Here is a 20896-nt window from a genome sequence, read left to right on the forward strand (position 1 = left end):
GAGGTATTGATGTGTATGTCAATCTGTGATGTGATATCCACCTCGCCCTTTCCATCCCCAAATAACTATGAAGAACTGAACTTTTATTTGAGGAAGTCGTTGTCTTTGTCGAGGCCTGGAGAGAACATTATGTCGCTTGAGGAGACCCTTGGCTTAGCTCCCCTCTGCCCGCAAAAAAGCCATTCAAAAAGATATAGCAGCAACCAGTCATTCAATATTCATTTGTACTTAAAAGCAAAAAGAAATATGAGCACCTATCCTTGAGTTTAGTAATGTTTATTGAAGAACTATGCTATGTCATAAACCTGATACCTTGCAGTTTAATTTTCATAGGTAAGACTTACTCAAAAATGTCTCAGGATGAAACCAAGTAGAGAAATAATTAAAATTTCTATGAAGAGCAGTGCTTGTAAATATTTATATCAGAATTAATGGAAAAGGGGTTTTACTGACAATTTCATACAAGATATTACAGTACATAATTTAAAACGATTTTTTAGGATTATTTCTAACCTCTCATTTGATTTTGCCTCTAGCATTTTGTCACTGAAAATCGGGCATAAAACTCCTTAACACCAACATAGTATTAAGAAGCACGCATTATTTATTGCGGTGCTGGATGCACGGGGGATCCCTCCACCTAACGTGCATCCCCAACTATTTTGTGGGGTCCAGTTTTATGTTACATACCTATATATATTCGTAACATTTCCAGAAATTATCTGTGTATGTATGAGTCTTCTCAGGGGCTTCGTTAATATTATCATGTCTGTTTTACGCTTGTGCAGTTATGCCTCCAGGTGGCCGCCTGATGGTCTGGTAGTTGTTAGCTTCTCTTCACTGCTCTTCATTCTGTGTTTTGCCCCATGACCCACTGGGTTCTTACACACATCCCTTACTTGGCACCCTTTTACAAACCGAAGAACCAGCTCAGCCTGGTTTTTCTGCTGCAGACCCTCTCTTACCACTTAACACATTCCTTGGTGAAAGTAAACACTTCCATGTATGGTGAGCAGCTACATACAAGAACAGTAGCTGGCCCCAAACACATAGCTGACCTCAACCTAAACGTTTTTCATGTGCTGGAACAAAGGATGAGTTAGTTTTTTATACATTGGAACAAAGGTATATGAAGTAACTACAGCATTGTATCCATTCTGGTCATACAGACCTGTAAGGACAACAGGTTTTATAGTCATCTTTGAAAGCAAGATCAAGCAAATAAAAGCGTGGAGACTGCCCACGCGCTACAGACGCTGCTTAGGTGAGTGCTGGGCTGGTACCACGCCAGAAGCTGGTACATCCATCACAGCTGCTTGGCTTCTGCCAGCAGCACTCCCAGCTCAGGGAAATGGGACAGCCCCAGGGGGAAGGGCAGTACTCCACGAACGTCGTGGCTGTGGATAGCTGTTCCTTCGGGGGGGAGCTGGAGTTGCGGTTTCTACGGCTCCTCACAACCATCCAGCCCAGCCACGGCTTTCACTCGACTACCTGAGGGGAGACGAACCACCTCCCACCTCAGGTGTGGAGAAGCTTCGCCCCAGCGTGGGCTCGTGCCTCCGAGGGCCGCGGGCCGCCCCTGGGCCTGTGGAGACAGGGGCGGGAAACCGGTGGGGCGCAGCGGTCCCCGCCCTGCCCCGCCCTGCCCCGCCCCCGTTGGCCGGTGCCCGTGAACGCGGAGGGCGGCAGTCGTCGGGGCCTGTGGGTGCCTCACTGGGCCCCAGCAGCTGCTATGAGCGCCCGGCGCTCTCCGGGGCGCCGGAGGGGCAGAGCGGAGCGTCACCCCAAGGTAGAGAGCGGCGGGGCCTCGCTGGGGTGGGGTGTGCGCCGAGCGGCCGGGGCGGCGGCCGGGACTGCGGGCATGCCAGGTACTGTTGCCGTGTGTGCTGTGGAGAGCAGGGGGAAAGGGCATCTTAAATGGTTCATCTCCGACATACATGGATCTTGAAACAGTTCTGGGGACTTCATCAGTCCAAAAAATTTACTAAGTCTGAATTCGTTTGGTCACGCTACAAGGCGTGCTGCAGGTGTCCGTGGGGCTGCGTGATGTTCAGAGCGGCCTCGTGTGAGGTGCCATCCCGCTGGCAAGGCCGATGCTGCATTTATCACAGTTCAGAGGACGGTGGTAAAATGTGTCCAAAGAAGTAGTTCAGTCCTAACACTTTACAGCAAGCATAAATAATAGTTATGTTAGGATATATAACTGTTACTATGTTTTTCAAAAAGTGCTCTTTCACAAGTTGAGGAAGAAGTGGTATTGTGAGTGAGCAAATACTATGTACTCTATCTGTAAATTTGAGTCCTTGATGCTGATTTAAAGAATCAATTACCAATTTGTGAGCTGAGGATATCTTTATTCGGCAGCGCTGGGTGCATGGGGGATTGCTCCACCAAAATCATGCGCACCTAGGGGACTTTTCAGTCCCTTCTTTATACAGGCTATTCATACCTATTCATTCATTTTCTGGGAAATCATTTAGATATTCATTACACTTCTGGGGACTCATTTACATATCTCGCGCCTGCACAATATCCTTGAGGAGTGGTCATCTGGGGGTCTTCAGGATGAAGATCGTGAGTCTTCCTCCCGTGAACTTTTTACTTCTTGTCTCTGCGCAGACTCCATTCCTCACTAAACTATTAACCATGATTTAAAGTTCTTGCTTTGCCATGTTGCAGAAACGACAGATACTTAAAACCATATATTTTCTTAGAGATAACAAAAATCCAAGGGCCTAGCAATTACTACAATGCTCAGCCAGCTGCTGAAGGTACCTTGAAGGTTACTCTGATCTGTTCTCTTCCCTTTCTGGAAAGACTAGGGCAATGCATATTATATGGAGAAAGTTGTGAGTGCCTCTTCCAAAGAGAACAGAATGCTAGGATGGCATTCACCTCATCTAATTGGCAAGTCAGTGGTGATGATGGCTGTAATAGAGGTATCTAGGCTGTCTTTATTGTCAGAGGTACTCCTAGGGCATGTTTAATTTCAGGATGCGTGCCTAAATTTGATCACAGGAATCACTTTCTAGCAATGCCTCTTTGTAGGTACCCAAAATTAAGTCAGCTTACTCCTGAACAAAATTATCACTTACACTGGTGCTTAAAAACACCTTGAGGCTGATGGTCAGACTGATGATCAGTGGCAGAGATTTGATTCAGATGAGGCTGAATGTGGTAGGGAAATTGCTCATCAAACCAGCTGCCCTAGGTTTCCTTGAAATTCTTGAATCTGGGCATGGAGAGAAACTGTTGTGGTTGTGCTGGTGGTGATAACTTCCTGCTGGCGGGTAATTGATGTTCATATTCTGCTGTTAGACCCGTGGGCTATATCCTGTGTTGTAACAAGAGCAGACTGTCGGGCACTGAACAGTGCTGTGAGGCACTGGTGTGCTTGCCATCCACCCACCCTCTCTCACTGCAGCTCATTCATCTTTCACTGAGGGACTCATTCCAGCAACTCTATCATAGTTATTTTGAGAAAGCTGCCAGAAAAGCACTCTGTCTTTCTCTTCCTTCTTGTATTTCAAAGTGTTTGAGGTTTTGTAAGAAAACGTGACAGTAGTGTGCGTTGATGATAACTACCTTAATATCCCTACATTCAGCTGAACTGAACAAAATTTGAACACTTACAAATGTTTCTGGCTGTGCTATATATTTGAGAGGATGCTGATAAATAGAGGTAATTCCTAAGTTATGCCCGTGTTTCTTAGTATCATGTATTTCCTCTATTTTGATGTAGCTGAAATACAAAAAGATGTGTTTCTGCATCCTTCTGTGCCTAGCAAATTAAATGGTAGCTTTCTCCTCCCTGGTTTATGTTGCTGCAACAAGCCGTCATGAGCGATGGTTGGTTGTGCTTTATGATTTTTTTTATGGCGATGAGTATTTGTTATTAATTGTTATTAATTCAGTAGCATTTGCTCACTCAGGCTTGATGAAAACATAAAAATAAAATGACAATGACAATAAAGTCATAATTTTTTCACTGACTCTCCTAATATATTTATATACCCTTAGAACAGAAGAAGTGGCAAAATTAACTACTACAGAATGTCACAGGACGGAGCCCACCCAGAATGCTTTTTGCCACAAAGCATCTTTCAGGTCTTCCTAAATAATTCAAAATGTATTTTTGTGCACCCCTAGTAGTGGCTGGAGAAAATTCTCTGACTGTTAGAATCAAGTGAACATCACAGAATTCAGTATTCAGTGATACTGATTCCTCATGCATTACGGAATCGGTGTGTGCAAGCAATGGAGTTTCTGCATCACACTGTATCCATATCTTGATTGGGCTGGGATTTTGGAAATCTGAGAACTCAGAAAATTGGAAAGCTGTGTGAGGCAGTAATGGTCCTACAGACTGAGATGTTACAATAAGTTGCTAGTGCCAAAATAGTTAGCAACTTCTGGATTCTTACAAAAAGGCCATATAGTATTTTTCTAAAAAGACATTATTTCAGGGAAATTGTTAACATTTTGATGTTATTTTATATTATGATATAGATTTATATTATATATTTTTATTTATTATTTTATATTTTATTGATGAATTCAATTTAATAATTCATTTGCTACATTTCTGCTGGCCTTTATGAAGTATGTGTAAGGGATACGAGCCCAAGTCAGAGAGGGTGATTGAAGGCATTCCTAAAATCTAACAGAACCATAGTAACTGTTGGAAGCTTGAGGCTAGGCCAAGAGAGGTATTTCCTCTTACAGTAGTATAACTGTAGTTTGACAGTTTGAGAAAGTTTTTGACTTAAAGGTTAAGGATCAGATTCTCCATTGTCCAGAACCCTTAAAAATTTCTGTTCAAAATGGTGCTAGTGGTGTGCCTATTCTTAATTTGTGAATAATGTATACTAGTGGGTTTTTTAAGCATAAATTGCTTCTTATTATGAAATACTCTCCGCAAATCCTTGAAGATTAAGTAAAACACTTCCTCCTTATCCTCACAGACTGAAGATCTGAAGAAGATAAACCACGAGCTAAGGAAGCATGTCATACAACTTCTTGATAACAAGCAAGTGGTGGAAAATCAAGTGGATAGGTTCACTTGTAAAAGTGATCGTCTGTATAAAGAACTGGCTGTAATTGGCAAACTATCTGAGCAGCTGGAAAAAGAATTGCTATTGAATACTGCTGATAAGGAGCTTGAGGAAGCAAAGGTATCTTCTTATTAGAATGAATATTGTGCAGTGATATTTTAATGTTGTTTGCTAATATTCTGGCAACTGTTTTGGCGTTGGTTTTCCTTTTTTGCCTTTTGGTCTGAATTTCTAGCTTTCATCTCTGCTTTGAAGTATATTTGCAGGGACGGAAGAGCAGTAGGTGCTGGCAGTATGTTATTTTTCAGGTGTAGAATGATGCAAGGATTAAAATCATGCTTGCAGTTGGAAAGAATGTGGTTTCAGTGAAAACTGGTTTTGATTTTCCAGGATAATGGAAAATTGCGTTCTATGCACGTGCAATTATGTGATTTAGTAGTAGTGGTGAGATGAGAGAAAGCATATTCTTTGTTTGCCGTTAGTGTAGCTACATACATATTTCTTTAGCCCATAGGTATAGTCAAACTGTCCCTGTTTTCCAAAGTTTCTCAGTAAGACAGTTCTGGGAAAAGTGTTCCATGCTTCCTTTTTCATTCATTCACCTGACAGTAACTCAACTGTTACAGTTTTTCCTAATCCTGTACTGCATCTGAAGATAAAACTTCTAACGAATTCCCTTCTAGATTAAGTTTATTGTTACTAAATAGTATGTTTTCAGCCTAGTCAAACTGGAAAACATACACAAAATTGGACTAGAATAGTTGAGTTAAAATGCTGGATTTGCACTAATGATTATCCAAAACTAATGCATCTCTTGCTCTCATTTTTTATGGTAGATTCAAGTTCAACAGCAGCAGAACAAGATAAAGAAGCTGGAACACACGGTGAAAACACTGAAATCTGTGAGTTAAACATGTATCCTTAGTATATATGTAGCTATGAAATCAGGTCATTTCCACATGAAATTAAATACTTGTATAAGTGAATTTCACTTGCTTTGTTTTCACTGATAACAGACAAGTTATGGAATGGATAAACATGTCTGTTTTCATTTGTAGTTTTCTGTCTCTAGATGGATGGGTATCTGTTTATATTTTGCAGCTAGCCTGTAATGATTTTGCTTTTGACAATCTTAATATTTTTTTTTTTTACAAAATTGCATATGACTGTTCTGAATACCTTGCAAAACAGAAGTAACATTTTTTTTCTTTAAAAATTGTCTCTTGGTATTCTGTCTTCCTTAATGTGTTATGATACTATTGGAATATTTTGAAATTTACACAATGTTGTAATTGTAGAAATATTTGCCAGTGGTAAATCTAACTTAAATTAACATTTGAATTTATTAAGTGGACTCATTCACTTGCTTCCACTATAAATTTAGAGGGAATTTTTTAATGTGTTCAAGACAATAATTTTGTACTGTAATTTAAATATTTGTCTCAAATTTCAGAGGAGCGGGATGGTTGTAGTTTGGGGTTTGTTGTTTTGGTTTTTTTTTTTTCTTTCCTGTATATGATATTTGAGCTTATGCCACAATCCTGCAAAGAACCCAGCTCTGGGAAAAAAACCACTCTGACCACGTAGAGTTTGCTGCTCAATTTTCTTGGACAGGTTTTGATCCTTCAGCCAGAAAGCTTGAGATTTGAGAGCTAGATTTACTGAGAGATTTAGGTAATTATAAGTTTTCAGGGTTTTAAACACCTACTTCTGCATGTGTTTTAACAAAAATAATACTAAATTTGCAGAGCTTAGTATTCCCTAGGTGCTTAAACTTTCAAGAGTCCATCTACCAACAGATAGATTGTAATGGAGAGGGATTTGGTGTGCAGTTTTGAACTTTGGCATTGCAGTTCATCTCCAAAATCTGTTTTAGGCTCACACATGACTTTAGGATTTCAACTGTATACTTATTTGCACATTACTTTATTTCCATTTCAAAAATAGACCTTTCATGGATCTCAAGCAAACATAGTGACCTAATTTCTTTCATATTTAAAAATGCATTAAATACTCCAATACAAATCTACTTAGTTGTCCTCCTTAGTTTTGAACAGATATATTCCTGGTTAATTAACATTTAGCTTTTATGTCCTTCTCTGTCCTGTTAGATCCATTTTAAGACATTCAGACATATCCTGCAACATAACAAAAAAGAGAAAATACAGACATTGAGAAGTTAAAAGTTAAAGAATGTTACAAAAATTCTATTTTGGTGAATTAATTCTCTCATTTCTGCACATGCAGGTTATTCTACAAACAGAAGCTGAAGTAAAGCAAGGGAGGTCACCTTCAGGGCTTGATGCCTTTATTAAGACATTGGAAGAGGACAGAGACTACTATAAATGTCAGACTGAGAATTTGCTGAAGGTATTTAAAAACGCATTTTCAAGTCCTATGCAAACTTCTACTTGTGGCAGCATGTCAACAAAAAAATCACCTATCCAGGTAAGCTTGGGAAAACACTTTGAAAGAGGAGGAATGCATTTTTTAGAATGTTGGTTTATCTTATGCTAAACTACCAAAGCCATAAGTACCAGGAAGAAAAACTAATTGATTATAAATAGAAGGATGCATAAGATGGGAGCGGGTCAATAATGTGAACTTAACTGCTGCTTTACATTGCATGCATGTATATCACTTGAAATGGTTACTGGCAACTACTTAAATTTTAAGTAATTATTAACATGATTGTTAGTACCGTTTGTGGTAGACATTTGCTGCTCAAAATAAAAGTGTATTTTACAAATGTTATGTATATCTCTACTTTAGTACTAAATAATATGTATGTTTGGTCTTGACTATCTGGAGGTTATTAGGTTGAAGGTTTATTAAATCTTTCATAGAAATTTCCAAATCAGATATAAGAAGAAAACATATCAAGGTTTTTTTCTCTGCTTTAAACTTATCACCTTATTCTTTAAAGGGAGTGAGTTCTGATCCAGAAGTTTTGAAAATATGGAGAGAACGTGAAGAACTTAAGTCAACGCTGAAAAAATATGAGCGCCATGTGGCAGAAATTCATGGTAACTTCAAAGTTTTAACAGCTGAGAGAGACAGCATTGTCAGTCTTTATGGACAGGTAATTTTGTTTATATTTGTATGGTTAATTAAAATAAGATGATGTACAAGATAAAAATCCTACTTTTGTTTTTGTGTGAAAAAGAAAAAGTGCAAAGCATTTGTTTTAAAAAAAAAAGTTATGGAAATTCTGTAATTTGGTTCTGAGAGTTAAATACAAGTTTGTGAGTGCTGTCCTGAGTTAAGAGTGTTTCCCTGAATCAAAGAATATACGCGCAAATTACTACTTCATCTTTGATACTACACAGTTTCTGGGATGTTCTGCATTACCAGCCATTTGTCACAGTAATATTTTACATTTTTTATTCCACATTTCTGTTATGCTGCTGTTTTTAAAAACAGGCACAGGAAGAGATTTCCCAACTTTGTCCGGAATTTATCAAATGCTCTAGGACTCCTAAATGTGCTGTGGCAGCTCAAGCTATGTTAAGACATGTGGAGATAGAAAGGGATACAGCACTGTCAGATTTCCGAAGGATGACTACAGAACGTGACAGCCTCAGGGAGCAGTTAAAGGTTTGATTCCACCCCCTCCAGGTTATTTTAACATGAAAAGTTAGTGCTGTAATTGGTGACTAAAGATTTCCATTCTAATCCAGAGAGCTAATGGCATTACATGTCTGTGTTGAGTTCAGACTTGGTTTTATGTGATTTTGTTGTTTGATACAGATTTCCCAAGAGATTGTGTTTAAAGAAAAGGCTCATTTGGAACAGAGAATTGAAGAGCTAGAAACTACTATTCAAAATGTAAGGGAAAATAATTATTTTTGGAATTGTAAATGTGGTAATACAGGTAATGTTCATGGTTAATCCTGCAGGACCAACCTGACTTTCTGTCAGGAAACAATGGGCTAAGGGCAGTGGATGTCACTTACCAAGACTGTAACAAGGCTTTTGAGAGTTACCCACAGTGTTCTTGTATCCAGGTTAGGATGTTATGGTCTGGATGGGTGGGCAGCTAGATGGGGAAAAGATTGATAGGATGGTCAGTCTTACCAGGTAGCATTTAATTTGGCTTGGAGACTGTTAACATTGAGCACCATGGGGGTTTGTTCTGAGGCCTGTCCTGTTTAACGTTTTTATCAGTGACCTGAAGGAGGCAACAAAATTGCAGGCTCATAAAGAAAGCTTGCAGATGACACCAAATTAGGGAAAACTGTTGATATGCTTAAGAGCAGGGCTGTCATCCCCAGCAACTGAGACAGGCAGGAAGAATGGACAACAGGAACCTTATGACGTCCAACAAGGATGAATGCCAAGTTCTGAATTTGGGAAGAAGAGCCATTGTCACCAGTACAGGTTGGAGCCAATGGGTCTGGGAGCAGCTCTGCTGAAAATTCAGGCCCTGGAGGCCCTGGTATACAGCAAGCTGTACGTGACCCAGTAGTATGCCTTAGTGGCAAAGGCGGGCAAGAGTGTTGTAGGCTGTATAAACAGGACACAGCCTGTAGCTCAAGGGAGGTGATTGCCCCCCTTTACTGAGCACTCATTAGACCACACCTGGAATACGTGGCATCCAGTTTTGCCACCATGGTACAAGAAACACATTACCAAACTGGAGTGAGTTTAATATAGAGCTCCCACAATATTTAGGGCTGGAAAACTTTCCCTATGAGAGGAGACTAGTGGAACTGGGCTTGTTCCACCTGAGGTAGAGGTGGCTTAGGGAGGACCCAAGTCCTACCTGCCAGTGCTCATCAAGAAGTCAGAAACAGGCTTTTCACAGCAGTGCATGGTGGAAGGATGAGAAACAATGGGCATCAGTTGAAAGGAGGAGGTTTCAGGCTGAACACACAAGGAAATACTTCTTTCTCGTAAGGACAGTCAAGCAGTCCCCAGCATTGTTGGAGACTTTCAAGACTGGACTGGACGAAGTCCCAGGCAACCTGACCTCAGAGCTGGCCCTGCTTTGAGCAGGAGTTTAGATTAGAGACCTCCCAGAGTCCATTCCAGTGTGAATTATCTTATGATTGTATATTATTAAGACCTGATGCTCCAAAAACAGATGTAATTGTACGGTTCTGTTTTAAGTTACTTGTGTGTGCAATTGTTTGCTAATATATGGTGCTAAAACAGAAAATGAAAACATTAATAAAATCAATATAAATCTTCAATATATTTACAGTCTTGGTAGAACTCGAGTTTTAAATAGATTAACATTGATTTCTGGAGTGTATCTTTCTTCTAGATCTTGTGACTATAAATTCTATTTAATTTTCTTTTTCCCCTTCAGCCTTTTAAATCCTACCAAGCTTGTAAGTGTAGTGCCAAGGTCTATAATAGTACACTGAGTGCATCTGTAATGAAGAATACACTGTAGGCTTAAATAGCTCTGAGTACTCTGAGTAGTAAATTAGCTTTAATCACACGCTTGACATATGATGTGCAGTGAATATTGGGAATAGTCTTGTTTTAGGTACATCATCTTATTTCTTGAGTTCATTTGGTACCCTCTGAGGGCAGTACATCAATATGAAATTTATAGCATTAATATGGAAAAAGTTACTATGTACCAGAGCCTTACTGACTTGCTCTTTAGAGGTATGACTTTTGATTATAGTAACACAAAAATTAGTACCGAAAGAATCAGTAAATGAGAAGAGGGATGAGGTAGAGATTTTTTTTACCTCAAGAGCCATTTCAAGTAATTTTGAAAGGACAGTTCTTTGAATGTTAAGTTTAAGCATTTAATAAAGCAGGGGTCCTCAAACTTTGTATACAGGGGGCCGGCGCATGGATGAAGCGGCAGGCAGTCATCTGTGGCTGCTTGGTTTCCCCCCCGAACCCCCGGCGGGGGGGGTGGGTGGAGGGGTTCTGTAAATACCGGGGGCCGGATTGAGGACCCTGGGGGGGTGTGTCTGGCTGCGGGCCGTAGTTTGAGGACCCCTGTAATAAAGAAACACATCTTCCTTTAAACTGGAGATTTCAAACTAGCTTTGCTGGAGTCTGTGCAAGAGGTTTTGGAGCTGTTCTTTGTCTAGGTACAGATCTAAAGGCCTCATGGTGGTAACTTGGTCATATAGAGCTTTATGCAAGTGTTCTACGGTGATTTCTCTATCCGGTTGTCAGCATAGCTATACAACATAGTAGAGCCCTAAAGCCATCATGGGTAGTGTTGTATCCCAAACTGGGATTTGTCCCTTCATACACTCATATTAATGTTTTCTATTATATAATTTTGCACTGCAAACTTTTAATGTTGATCAATATCAAACATTTTTGCCCTTGGGCATAATTACCAACCTAAAATTTGCACTAATGAATTCAAATATTCCCAGAGATCTGAAAGACAGGAAATTGTCCTTCAGAGGACGTGAAAATCACGTTGCAGGTCTTTGCCAACTACCTTCAGTAGACCTGGAATCAGGCCCTGAGTAAATGAGATACTTGCATATTTCTTCTTCAGTAAAAGTTTTGTGCTAAAAACAGAGCAGTATTTGAATTAATTGAAGAAATTCTATGTATAAATCAGCTTTTTGGGGGGCTTTTAATATTTCATTATATTTATAGTTAGATAGTGAACGGTTAGAACAGATGTCCAGAGTGGTGCTGATGAAAGACACGATTGATTCTCTGGAAACTGAGATGAAAAGATTGGCAAGAGCAGCACGGGACTCTGAAACTGAGCTGAGCCGACAGAAAGCTGAATATGTTTCACTGAGGTAAGTAAAAGCATATAATTGCATTAGTTTGGCAAGCAATGTTAGCCTATATTCATTGGTTTTCATAACTGTTATATAGCTCAAAGGGAAAGGAATTTGTGATAGTTGTTCTTATGAGCTATCCTTTTTGGAATTAAATTGTTTTCCTTGTTGCTTATCTGTATGTAAATGTTCTTGGCTTGTTGATATTATGTATGCTGAAAATCATCTTCAGTGAAAAAGTAAAATTTACTCTGAGAGATTTAGGAGCTTTCTATTAGAAACTGTAGGGACTGATGTATTTTGGTAAATTGCATATGAATTGAAAATTTTTTTTTTTTTGATTTTTCATTGTTTTTACAGAGGCAAGCAAACACATGAGTGCCACATGTAGTTACTTTCAAGCATCCTTTTCTTAGTCTTGGAGCTTTTTCATGAGGGGAAATAAAACTGAAGCCTTGTGTAGGGTTTATGGGCTGCTGCTCAACTGGAGTTCCTGAGCATGTTCAGAAGCATGTAGTAGGACTAAACTCAATCAAAGCCTTTAGGTAATAAAGCATAGGTTAGTGAGTGCAAGACAGAAAAGGTAATTTACTGACTGGAAGGGAAGATCAATCACATGAAGTGTTTGTGGAGAGATACGAAGGACTAGATCACAGACTGAACTAGGCTACAGAGTGAACAGACTGCAAGAGAAGATACTGTGACTTTTTCCTTTTGTGTTTTCTTAAATATAATTCAGTTAGGCAGACACTCTCCTAAACCTGTGTGTCCTTACAAGTCACCGTTGTAGTTGACGCATGGGTGTTGTAGTTTTTTTGTTGGATTTTGATTGGTGGGAATGCTGGGTGGTAGCATGCAATATTATGCTGGCCCACAATACCTTTCTATGGGTACTGTGATTTCTAAAATAACATGAACTCCCTTTCAAATCCAGTCCTGAGTTATTGCTGCTTTATAATAAGTTGTCAGATTTAGGAATACTGTAAAAATTTAGTTGCTGAGGATTAGTTACTGCTGCTAAAATACCTTTTGCTTTTCTCCCCCAAACCAGGCTGATAGCTCTCTTCAGTTTCTTTAACAGTTTGAGAATCATTAATATTACTACACGATTCAAACGTATGACTTGGGTCTAACTGGAAATAGGCCAGGCATTCCAATCTATGTCCCAAGTGATGATTTTTATTTTAATAATTTTTGAGACATTTTTACGTCCACCTGTAATTCTTCTTACTGTTCTGTGATTTTATACAGGAGTATTATTCAGACTTTAATATCCATGGATTAAGGTTAACATTAATAAAATATCCCCAATTGTCTAAAATATGCAGGAGAATCTTACTTTTTCCTAACTTTTGCAATTTTGTTGACATTTCAAAAAGGAAAAGAATTAACATATAACCATCCGAATTGTCGTGTTTAATGCTTCTGCTTTTCCAGATTATTGAATGAAAAGACAGAACAGAGTCTTTCAGAGGCTCAGCAAAACCTTATTAAGAAAAAATATGAAATGCAACTTACCCAAGAGAAAATTATGCTTTTGAATGAAAAAATTGGTGAGTGACAGATACAAATTTTGTAATAGAATTCAATTTTATTGAATTATTCTATTACTGCTTTTTTTCTTATGGGTTGAAAGAAAAAGTGTTGAATGCAAATAAATACACTTTTGACAGTTTTAACATTTCAAGTGCAAAACAATTGTTTTCTTTCATTATTGGAAGGTTTTTGCATTTTAAAATTATGTAATAAAGCTCTTGCAAGTAAGTTTCAGTGATAATACAGACTGTCAGCCAAACAATGTGTGTTGGTACCAATGTGCAGTGTCTGAGCATATCAGTTGTATTTGTGATCCATCAAGGTCGTGTTTGCACCTCTCAGCACCATAAGATGATGATGATGATGGAATCAGGAAAACATCCATCCTTTATAGTATGTATCCTACACTGTATGTTGCACCTTTTTTGTATTGTGAAACTAAAAGAGGTGGATACAGGAATTATTCTGTAGTGCCAAGGAATACGCTCCTGCTTCCAAAATTGCAACTGCATTGTGTTAGCAGTATTTTACTGTGTTCTATAGATGCAGTTGACATAATCACAAACAGTGCTGAATTTGTGAAGGGAAAATAAAGTTAATTATAGCTAATTTCATCTAATGTTAGAGCTGACTATTGCTATTAAAATATCTGGTTATTTACAAATTTCAGACTCTGGTAATTTGGTTTTAAATATTTCACTTGAGATAAACATTTCATTCATATGAATAAGCATTTCATTCAAGTGAACTTAAGGTTTTTTTAATGTTTTGGCTAAGATGTTTAAGCCACTCCTGAGAAGGCTACAGAAAAGTATGCTTTGTCCACACTGAAATCCACATACTTTGTTTTAAAAGTTGGATACTTCTGGTACAGTAGGGAGTGTAGCAGAGTAAAAAAGTAGGGACTTCATGTTTGATAGGCATGTCAATCTATGTGTTGTTGCATGCTTTTGATCATTCCCAGGATATGTATCTGAATTAAATGTATTTTAAGAAAAAAAAAAAAACCAACAGAAAAATCAGTTCATTAAAGCTGAATAGAAACTTTTCAGAATTTGGCATCTGAGTTCCTATATAATCTGACTGAAGCATGTTCCAATCTAGATTCATTAGCATTTTTCAGTGCTGTGAGGCAAGTCCAGGCAAAGAATCTTGAAATTAACGGAGACTGTCTGTATTCTGTTACTATCCTGTGACCACAGGGATAACAGTGGGCGATGCTGAAGGAGAGGAAGTGTAGGTGTGGGGAGAAATGTACTGAGAGAAGAAAGTTGAGAGGTTTTAACTGCCAGATCAATAAGGAGAGGATACTTCAATTACAGTTTGATAAGGCAGCCCAATCCTAGAGAAATAGGTAGGAGAAGTAAAGTTAATAAAGAGTCAGGAGACAAGTAGAGAATAGGGATATTGGCCGGACAAGAATTTGCAACAAGGATTGGTTGTCAAAGGAGACTGTAAGTATGAAACAGCGAGATTGGAAGTCAGTGAACGGAGAAACAGAAGTGTGGATGTGGCACCAGGGAAAGCTGGGGCAATGCAAGAAATCAGAGATTGAAAATTAATAGTGAAGGGAGGGAGTGAAGAAGGATCCAAGACATCAGTGAGGAGAGCTAGTACGAAGTGGTTAAAGAGACTGGAAAGATCCTCAAAATTGGATAACTAGTTCAGAGATTGCAGATAGGACTTGGAGCTATTGGACATGCACTGCGACTAGAACCTGTGCACAGCTACACACAGAGAATATTTAGGACTTTGACAATAATGCTGAAAGCAGGAGAAAGGTTGGAATTAAAAGGAGATTGAGATGGAAAATGTGGGTTTAGGAGTTTCGTATTAATAGGGAAGGAGTCTAGGATGAGAAGCCTTAAGACTTGGGGCTGACCAAAGTGAAGAGAAAGGATTAGCAGCTAATGTTATCTTCTTGGAGAGGTAGAATTGAAGAAGATGGAAAGAAAGTGTGTGTGCCCACTAGAGAATGCTTTCCCTTTTAGGAGTCTGGAATGGAGCTAGGGATTTCCAAGACTTGTGTTACATTATTTTTGCTGACAAGAGAAGGTACATTTGGCAAAGTGTCTCTTTCCAGTGCTTGTCTGCAGAGAGAACAGCAGTATAATCCCCAGTGGTTTGTCTTATGTGTCATGTGACACACAATGGGAATCCAAATTGTGCTTTTTGTTTTTCACTCAAGCAGCTTATTTCCGAGACAAACACTTAAGAAGTTGGGAATGCCAGTTTTAAGGTTGTCTGTACTACTTAATAAATAAACTCCAGGTTGTGGGGTTTTTAAAACTTATGCCATTGTTTTTAATTACACTATCATGTGGTGTTTTTCTATAGAAGCCTTTGCACCAACTTTTGCAGAGTTTTGTAGGGAGTAAATCAGTGTTGTCTAGTGAAGCAAGCTGGTCTGTCAGACCTTCTTAGCCGAAAATACAGTGAATAAAGCAGGTAATTGCAGAAAGAAAGCACACACTATTTAAACTGTTAAATATTGTTATACAATATTTTATACTATTGCTGTCTGTATGTTAGAATTTTGGGGAGCTTTTCAGAATTGCTCACTAACTATACATCTGACCTCTTTTCACAGTGCCTGATTTTGAGACTTTGGTTATTAGTTTTCAGAAATGTTGAGCACTCACAGCTGAGGCAGCAATCCATGTTTGGGTTTTTTTTGAATATGCAATACATTCTACCCTGAAAATTTAGGTCACAGTTTGGGCACCCAAAATAATCAGATAGCATTTTTAATTGATCGTTGTGCCTCCATTCCTTCTCTGTAAAATGGTGAAACACACCCTTGCTTAGAATCACAGAATGGTTGAGGTTGGAAGGCACTTCTGAAGGTTAGCTTGTCCAGCCTCCCTTGTCAAGCAGGGCCACCTAAAGCCAGTTGCCCAGGACTGTGTCCAGATGGATTTTGAGTATCTCCAAGGAAGGTGACTCTGTAACCTTCCTGGGCAACCTGTTCCAGCGCTTGGTCACCCACACAGTAAAAAAATGTTTCCTGATGTTGGGACGGAACCTCCTATGTTTCAGTTTGTGCCTGTTACCTCTTATACTGTTACTGGGCACCACTGAAAAGAGCCTGGCTCTGTCCTCTTTATGCTCTCCCTTCAGGTATTTATATATATTTATAAGATTCCCACCTGAGCCTTCTCTTCTCCAGGCTAAACAGTCCTGGCTCTCTCGGCTTTTCCTCATAGGAGAGATGCTCCCGTCCCTCAATCATCTTCATGGCCCTTTGCTGGACTCTTTCCAGTATGTCCATGTCTCTCTTGCACTGAGGAGACCAGAACTGGACCCAGCATTCCAGATGGGTCGCTTCAGAGCTGAGTAGATGGGAAGGATCACCTCCCTTGAGCAGGGAACCATATGTTACCTAATGCAGCCCAGGTACCATTCACCTTCTTTATAGCAAGGGCACACTGGTGGCGCATGTTCAACGTGGTGTTCACCAGAACCCCCAGCTTTACTGCCAAGTAGCTTTCCAGCTGAGTGGCCCCCAGTGTGTACTGCTGCCTGGGGTTGTTTGTCCCCCGGTGTAGGACTTTGCACTTCCCTTTGTTGGATTTCATGAGGTTCCCGGCAGCCTGTTTCTCCAGCCTGTCAAGGACCCTCTGGAAGGCAGCATGACCCTCTGGTGTATCAGCCACTCCTCCCAGTTTTGTGTAATCAGCAAAATCCTGACAGTACAGTCTGCCCCATCATCCAGATTATCAATGAAGATGTAAAACTAGACCCAGTATTAACCCCTGGGGCACACTACTAGTTACTGGCCTCCAACTAGACTTTGTGCCACTGATCACCACCCTCTGGGCCCGGCCATTCAGACAGTTTTCAATCCACCTCACTGTCCGCTCATCCAGCCCATATATGTCAACAGCTCATCTGTGTATCTTATGGGAGTGTCAGAGGCCTTATTGAACTCAAGCTAAACATCTGCTGCTCTCCGTTCATCTACCAGGCCATTCAATTTATCACAGAAGTTGGTCAGTCGTGACTTTCCCTGGGTGAAGCCATGCTGACTTAATCCTGATAATTTTCTTGTCCTTAATGTGCTTGGAAATGGTTTCCAGGGTTAGCTGCCCTATCAGAATTTTCTTTAGAGCCAGGTTTGATCACTGTCTTAGCAGATTCCAGAGCCATGCATCCAAAAATACGTGGAAATTTGAGTGTGCCTTTCATCTTGTATTTTGAAATAGGGAACGATTCTGTGGAAAAAATACAATGTGAATTTATACTATGATGCCCCTGAAAGACTGAGCTACAGATCATTTTACTTTGCATGTTTTACCTCCTGGAAGTGGTTAATAAATATCATTCAATAAGTCTAATTACACTGATTTTTAAAGATTAATTTACAGCCTGCACATTTTTTATGAGATGTAAGGTTCACTGTAAGAAGAGTTCCTGTGGTTCTCCTCTGTGAATGCTATGCATGTAGATTATATAAGGATTGGTAAATGTAGTGTGCAACACCTTATTAGCTTTATGAAGATAGGGAGAGACATCTTTTAGTATTCAATTTTGTAATGAGTAGATTGCTTTTTTCATTATTATCTTTGCAATTTTTAAGTGGGGTTGAATTTTATAATTGCATTACTCTTACATAAAGTTTATTTAAATAAAAAAAAAAATCAGAAAAAATGGCTAACATCATTGTATCTATCACTTTTACTTTATCAGTCATTATATGCTGTGGTCTACATACTGCTTCTTTCTATAGTAATTCTGTTCAAGCCTTTATTGCTATAATACCCAAGAAAGTTATTTTTAATGATCTAAACATCTGCTGTTTAAAAGCAGATTTGTTTTGAGCCAAGAAATTGAAGGCCTTGATCTAAGGAAGAATGCAGTTCTGTAAATATCAGTCAGATTATTTAAGTATTTTGTAAAGGTACGTGCTTCAGTGTTTTCTTGAAGGGGAGCTTTTGCCATGTTTTTTATGCTTTAGAAGTGTATCAAAAGAGTTTTTATTTCAAATCAGTTGAATTAATAAAAATAAGACCTTTCTGGTTGTGTCCAGATAACTTTTCAAGACAGAGTCTTGTACAACAAGAGGAGATCTGTGCTTTGAAAGAAACAATTGCACAACTTGATAAAGAGAAGGCATCTTTGCAAGACTGTGTGGAAGAAGGAAGAGAGAAGATTGCTACTTTTGAGGAAAGCCTGGCAATTAAAGTATGTTCTAATGTGTATAGTCAAATAGTCACAAAAGATAAATAGGGAAAGGATCTGTTGGGTCCTCACACCTGTCTTATATTGGGATCTACAACAGCGCTCAGTGCTGACCTAGTTCTGCTCCAATTTCAAGGCAACAACAAAACTCCTGTTGACTTCAACAGCAGGTTTGAGCAGCGTTGGTTATCTTGTGTTTGGTGTTTTGTATCGTCTATATTTATCAAGAGAGGGGACTTTTAAGTACTTCCCTAAAGTGGAGAAGAGGAAATTAGGCAGTAAAATTTTTTGTTTATCATAAAATGTAGCCTAAATTCTTCCTTGGTCTGGATGTTGAACTGAAGTTGAAGATGCATGGTGATACTATAATATCGTCTCTGTTGTCATTGAAGAAGCATCTGAATTACATTCTTTTCACCTTGCACCATGTGATTTCAAACTATGTAATGAAGCTGCTTAGTTCTTAGTTCTGAAACATTATTTTTCACTTCAGCTTAAGTGACCTAGATATTGATTTAGGATAAACTAAAGAAGGTGGGAGGTTTTTTACTTTTTTTTAACTGTTGTGATTGTTTTGCATTGAATTTGCATTGATTTTTAACAAAATCTTAAAGCAAAGATATTGCAGGACAGGCTAAAATAATCTTGCCATAAACAGTGACGTTGTGTTTTTAAAACTGTAAATTGTAAAATGGTGTCCATTTTAGAGAAGAGACGGTTGTCTCTCACCTCTCTTGTATTCTTGTAGAAAACATTTCCTTAGCCTATCTATGCTTCTCTTATTATCTGTATCCAAAGACAAGGGAGTAATGTACTTTGTGATTAAATTCTTGTTTTATCAGTTACAAACTACCAGATTCTGATAGTTTATTCATTGTAGAAAAGCTTATGATAGTTTATCTAATAGGCAGAGGACATAATTTAGTTTTGGAAGTGTGAACCAAATGCTAGCTTTGGAACTACAAAGGATTAAAAAATTTAATTTAAATTATTATATTCTGCAGAAGATCATAATATTTGTTCCTTTATTTGCCAAATTAGATTATCAGAATTTTCAGCTCTAAACAGTACATGACGAAACTTGGAAAACCGCAATCCATTTTGCATTAAATAGTTAAACTAATCAGCTAGCTGAATAAAGGGAAATAGAAATAATCCTATAGAATTTCCCTCCCCCCCCCCCCCCCCCCTTTATATCGAGGAGTGGTAAGAGGTTTACTTCAAATTTGTATTTCTTTTCAAGGAGAAAATAATTTCAGACTTCAAGATTCTGATTTCTGGGTTGGAGCATTCCATAAAGTAAGGATGAAATGTCAATTTATAAAATTTTGATTAATTTATAACATTAACTCAAAAATTGAATCATGGGATGTGCTAATGTATAGATAATTCTTTACTCTGTTAAAGATTAAAATGTTACAGCTTTGTTTCATGACTTGCAAACTTAACTACTGGAAAAGCTATCATTTGTATTGGGTTGGGCAGTATTGTCATACCTGAAGATTTTTTTTATTTGCTGCGTAGAAAATCTGCCGAAGCACTCTGTATCTGTGAGAAAGAGATCAACTGTTTGCATCAACAGCTACAAGAAACCAACAAAGAACTTGCACAGACTAACAAGAACAGAGAATCATTAGTTCAGGAGAATGACAGGTTACAAGAACATCTTTCTAATACTAAGCAAGAACTTCAGGTATATTTGTACAGAGAACCCTTGACTAAAAAGGAAAATAGTGTATTTTTCAAGTAGTGCATAGAATTGGTAGGCCCTCATCTGAAGTAAATCTGCAAACTAATTTTTAAGCTCATTTTTTCAAACTCTGATTTTTCCCTTACTACTCAGCTCACTTGTGTAAAGAGGACCAACTATTCTTATGTAATTCTTTGGATGTTTTTCTTGAGGAACAGCTGATTTATGATCTCCCCCCCGCCCCCCCCGATTTTCAAGTAAAAACAATGTGGCAGTTATAACTATTGCTTATATGGAAAAGTACTATAAAGAAGGCAGCAAATGTTTCTTACACTGTGCTGTGACTGGCATAGAGTATTTAGCAAGTCAAATTCATAAGCTTTTAATAATTTAACAGTACACATAATAAGGTTCAAAACTTTATTAATAATATTGTATTTATGTTCCTTTAAAATGGCCTTTGGATAAAAGATGCTGGAAATACTTGGCTATAATACAATGCTACATTACCTACGGTGTTATTTATCTGTGTTCAGTTCCTAACAAAAGTAGTTAAAATACTTAAAGTGTCATTTCATGTACACACAATGCTTATGCATCGATGTGTTTTCCAAGCAGCTAGAAATTAAGCTTAATGCCTATAGTAGTTCATCACTGTGTAATATTCTGGGTTTTCTTCAACTTCTTACCTTCATTTAGGTTTTCTGATA

The 20896-nt window shown here is 38.5% G+C and overlaps 1 protein-coding gene across 1 annotated transcript in view; it reads left to right on the forward strand.

The window, feature by feature from the left end:
* Nucleotides 1-2837: 2837 nt before the first annotated feature.
* The window catches only part of TSGA10 (testis specific 10), a 28328-nt gene continuing 10269 nt past the window's right edge, over nucleotides 2838-20896 (forward strand). Inside the window, exons 1-12 of the mRNA XM_056329088.1 lie at nucleotides 2838-2939; nucleotides 4965-5174; nucleotides 5891-5956; nucleotides 7302-7502; nucleotides 7981-8136; nucleotides 8478-8651; nucleotides 8805-8882; nucleotides 11646-11797; nucleotides 13217-13332; nucleotides 18345-18499; nucleotides 19740-19795; nucleotides 20021-20189. Coding sequence (XP_056185063.1) covers nucleotides 2838-2939; nucleotides 4965-5174; nucleotides 5891-5956; nucleotides 7302-7502; nucleotides 7981-8136; nucleotides 8478-8651; nucleotides 8805-8882; nucleotides 11646-11797; nucleotides 13217-13332; nucleotides 18345-18499; nucleotides 19740-19795; nucleotides 20021-20189 — 1635 coding nt within the window. The remainder of the gene's footprint in view (nucleotides 2940-4964; nucleotides 5175-5890; nucleotides 5957-7301; nucleotides 7503-7980; nucleotides 8137-8477; nucleotides 8652-8804; nucleotides 8883-11645; nucleotides 11798-13216; nucleotides 13333-18344; nucleotides 18500-19739; nucleotides 19796-20020; nucleotides 20190-20896) is intronic.

This window comes from Falco biarmicus, chromosome 2 (genome assembly GCF_023638135.1).
Source record: "Falco biarmicus isolate bFalBia1 chromosome 2, bFalBia1.pri, whole genome shotgun sequence".
Taxonomy (NCBI): domain Eukaryota; kingdom Metazoa; phylum Chordata; class Aves; order Falconiformes; family Falconidae; genus Falco; species Falco biarmicus.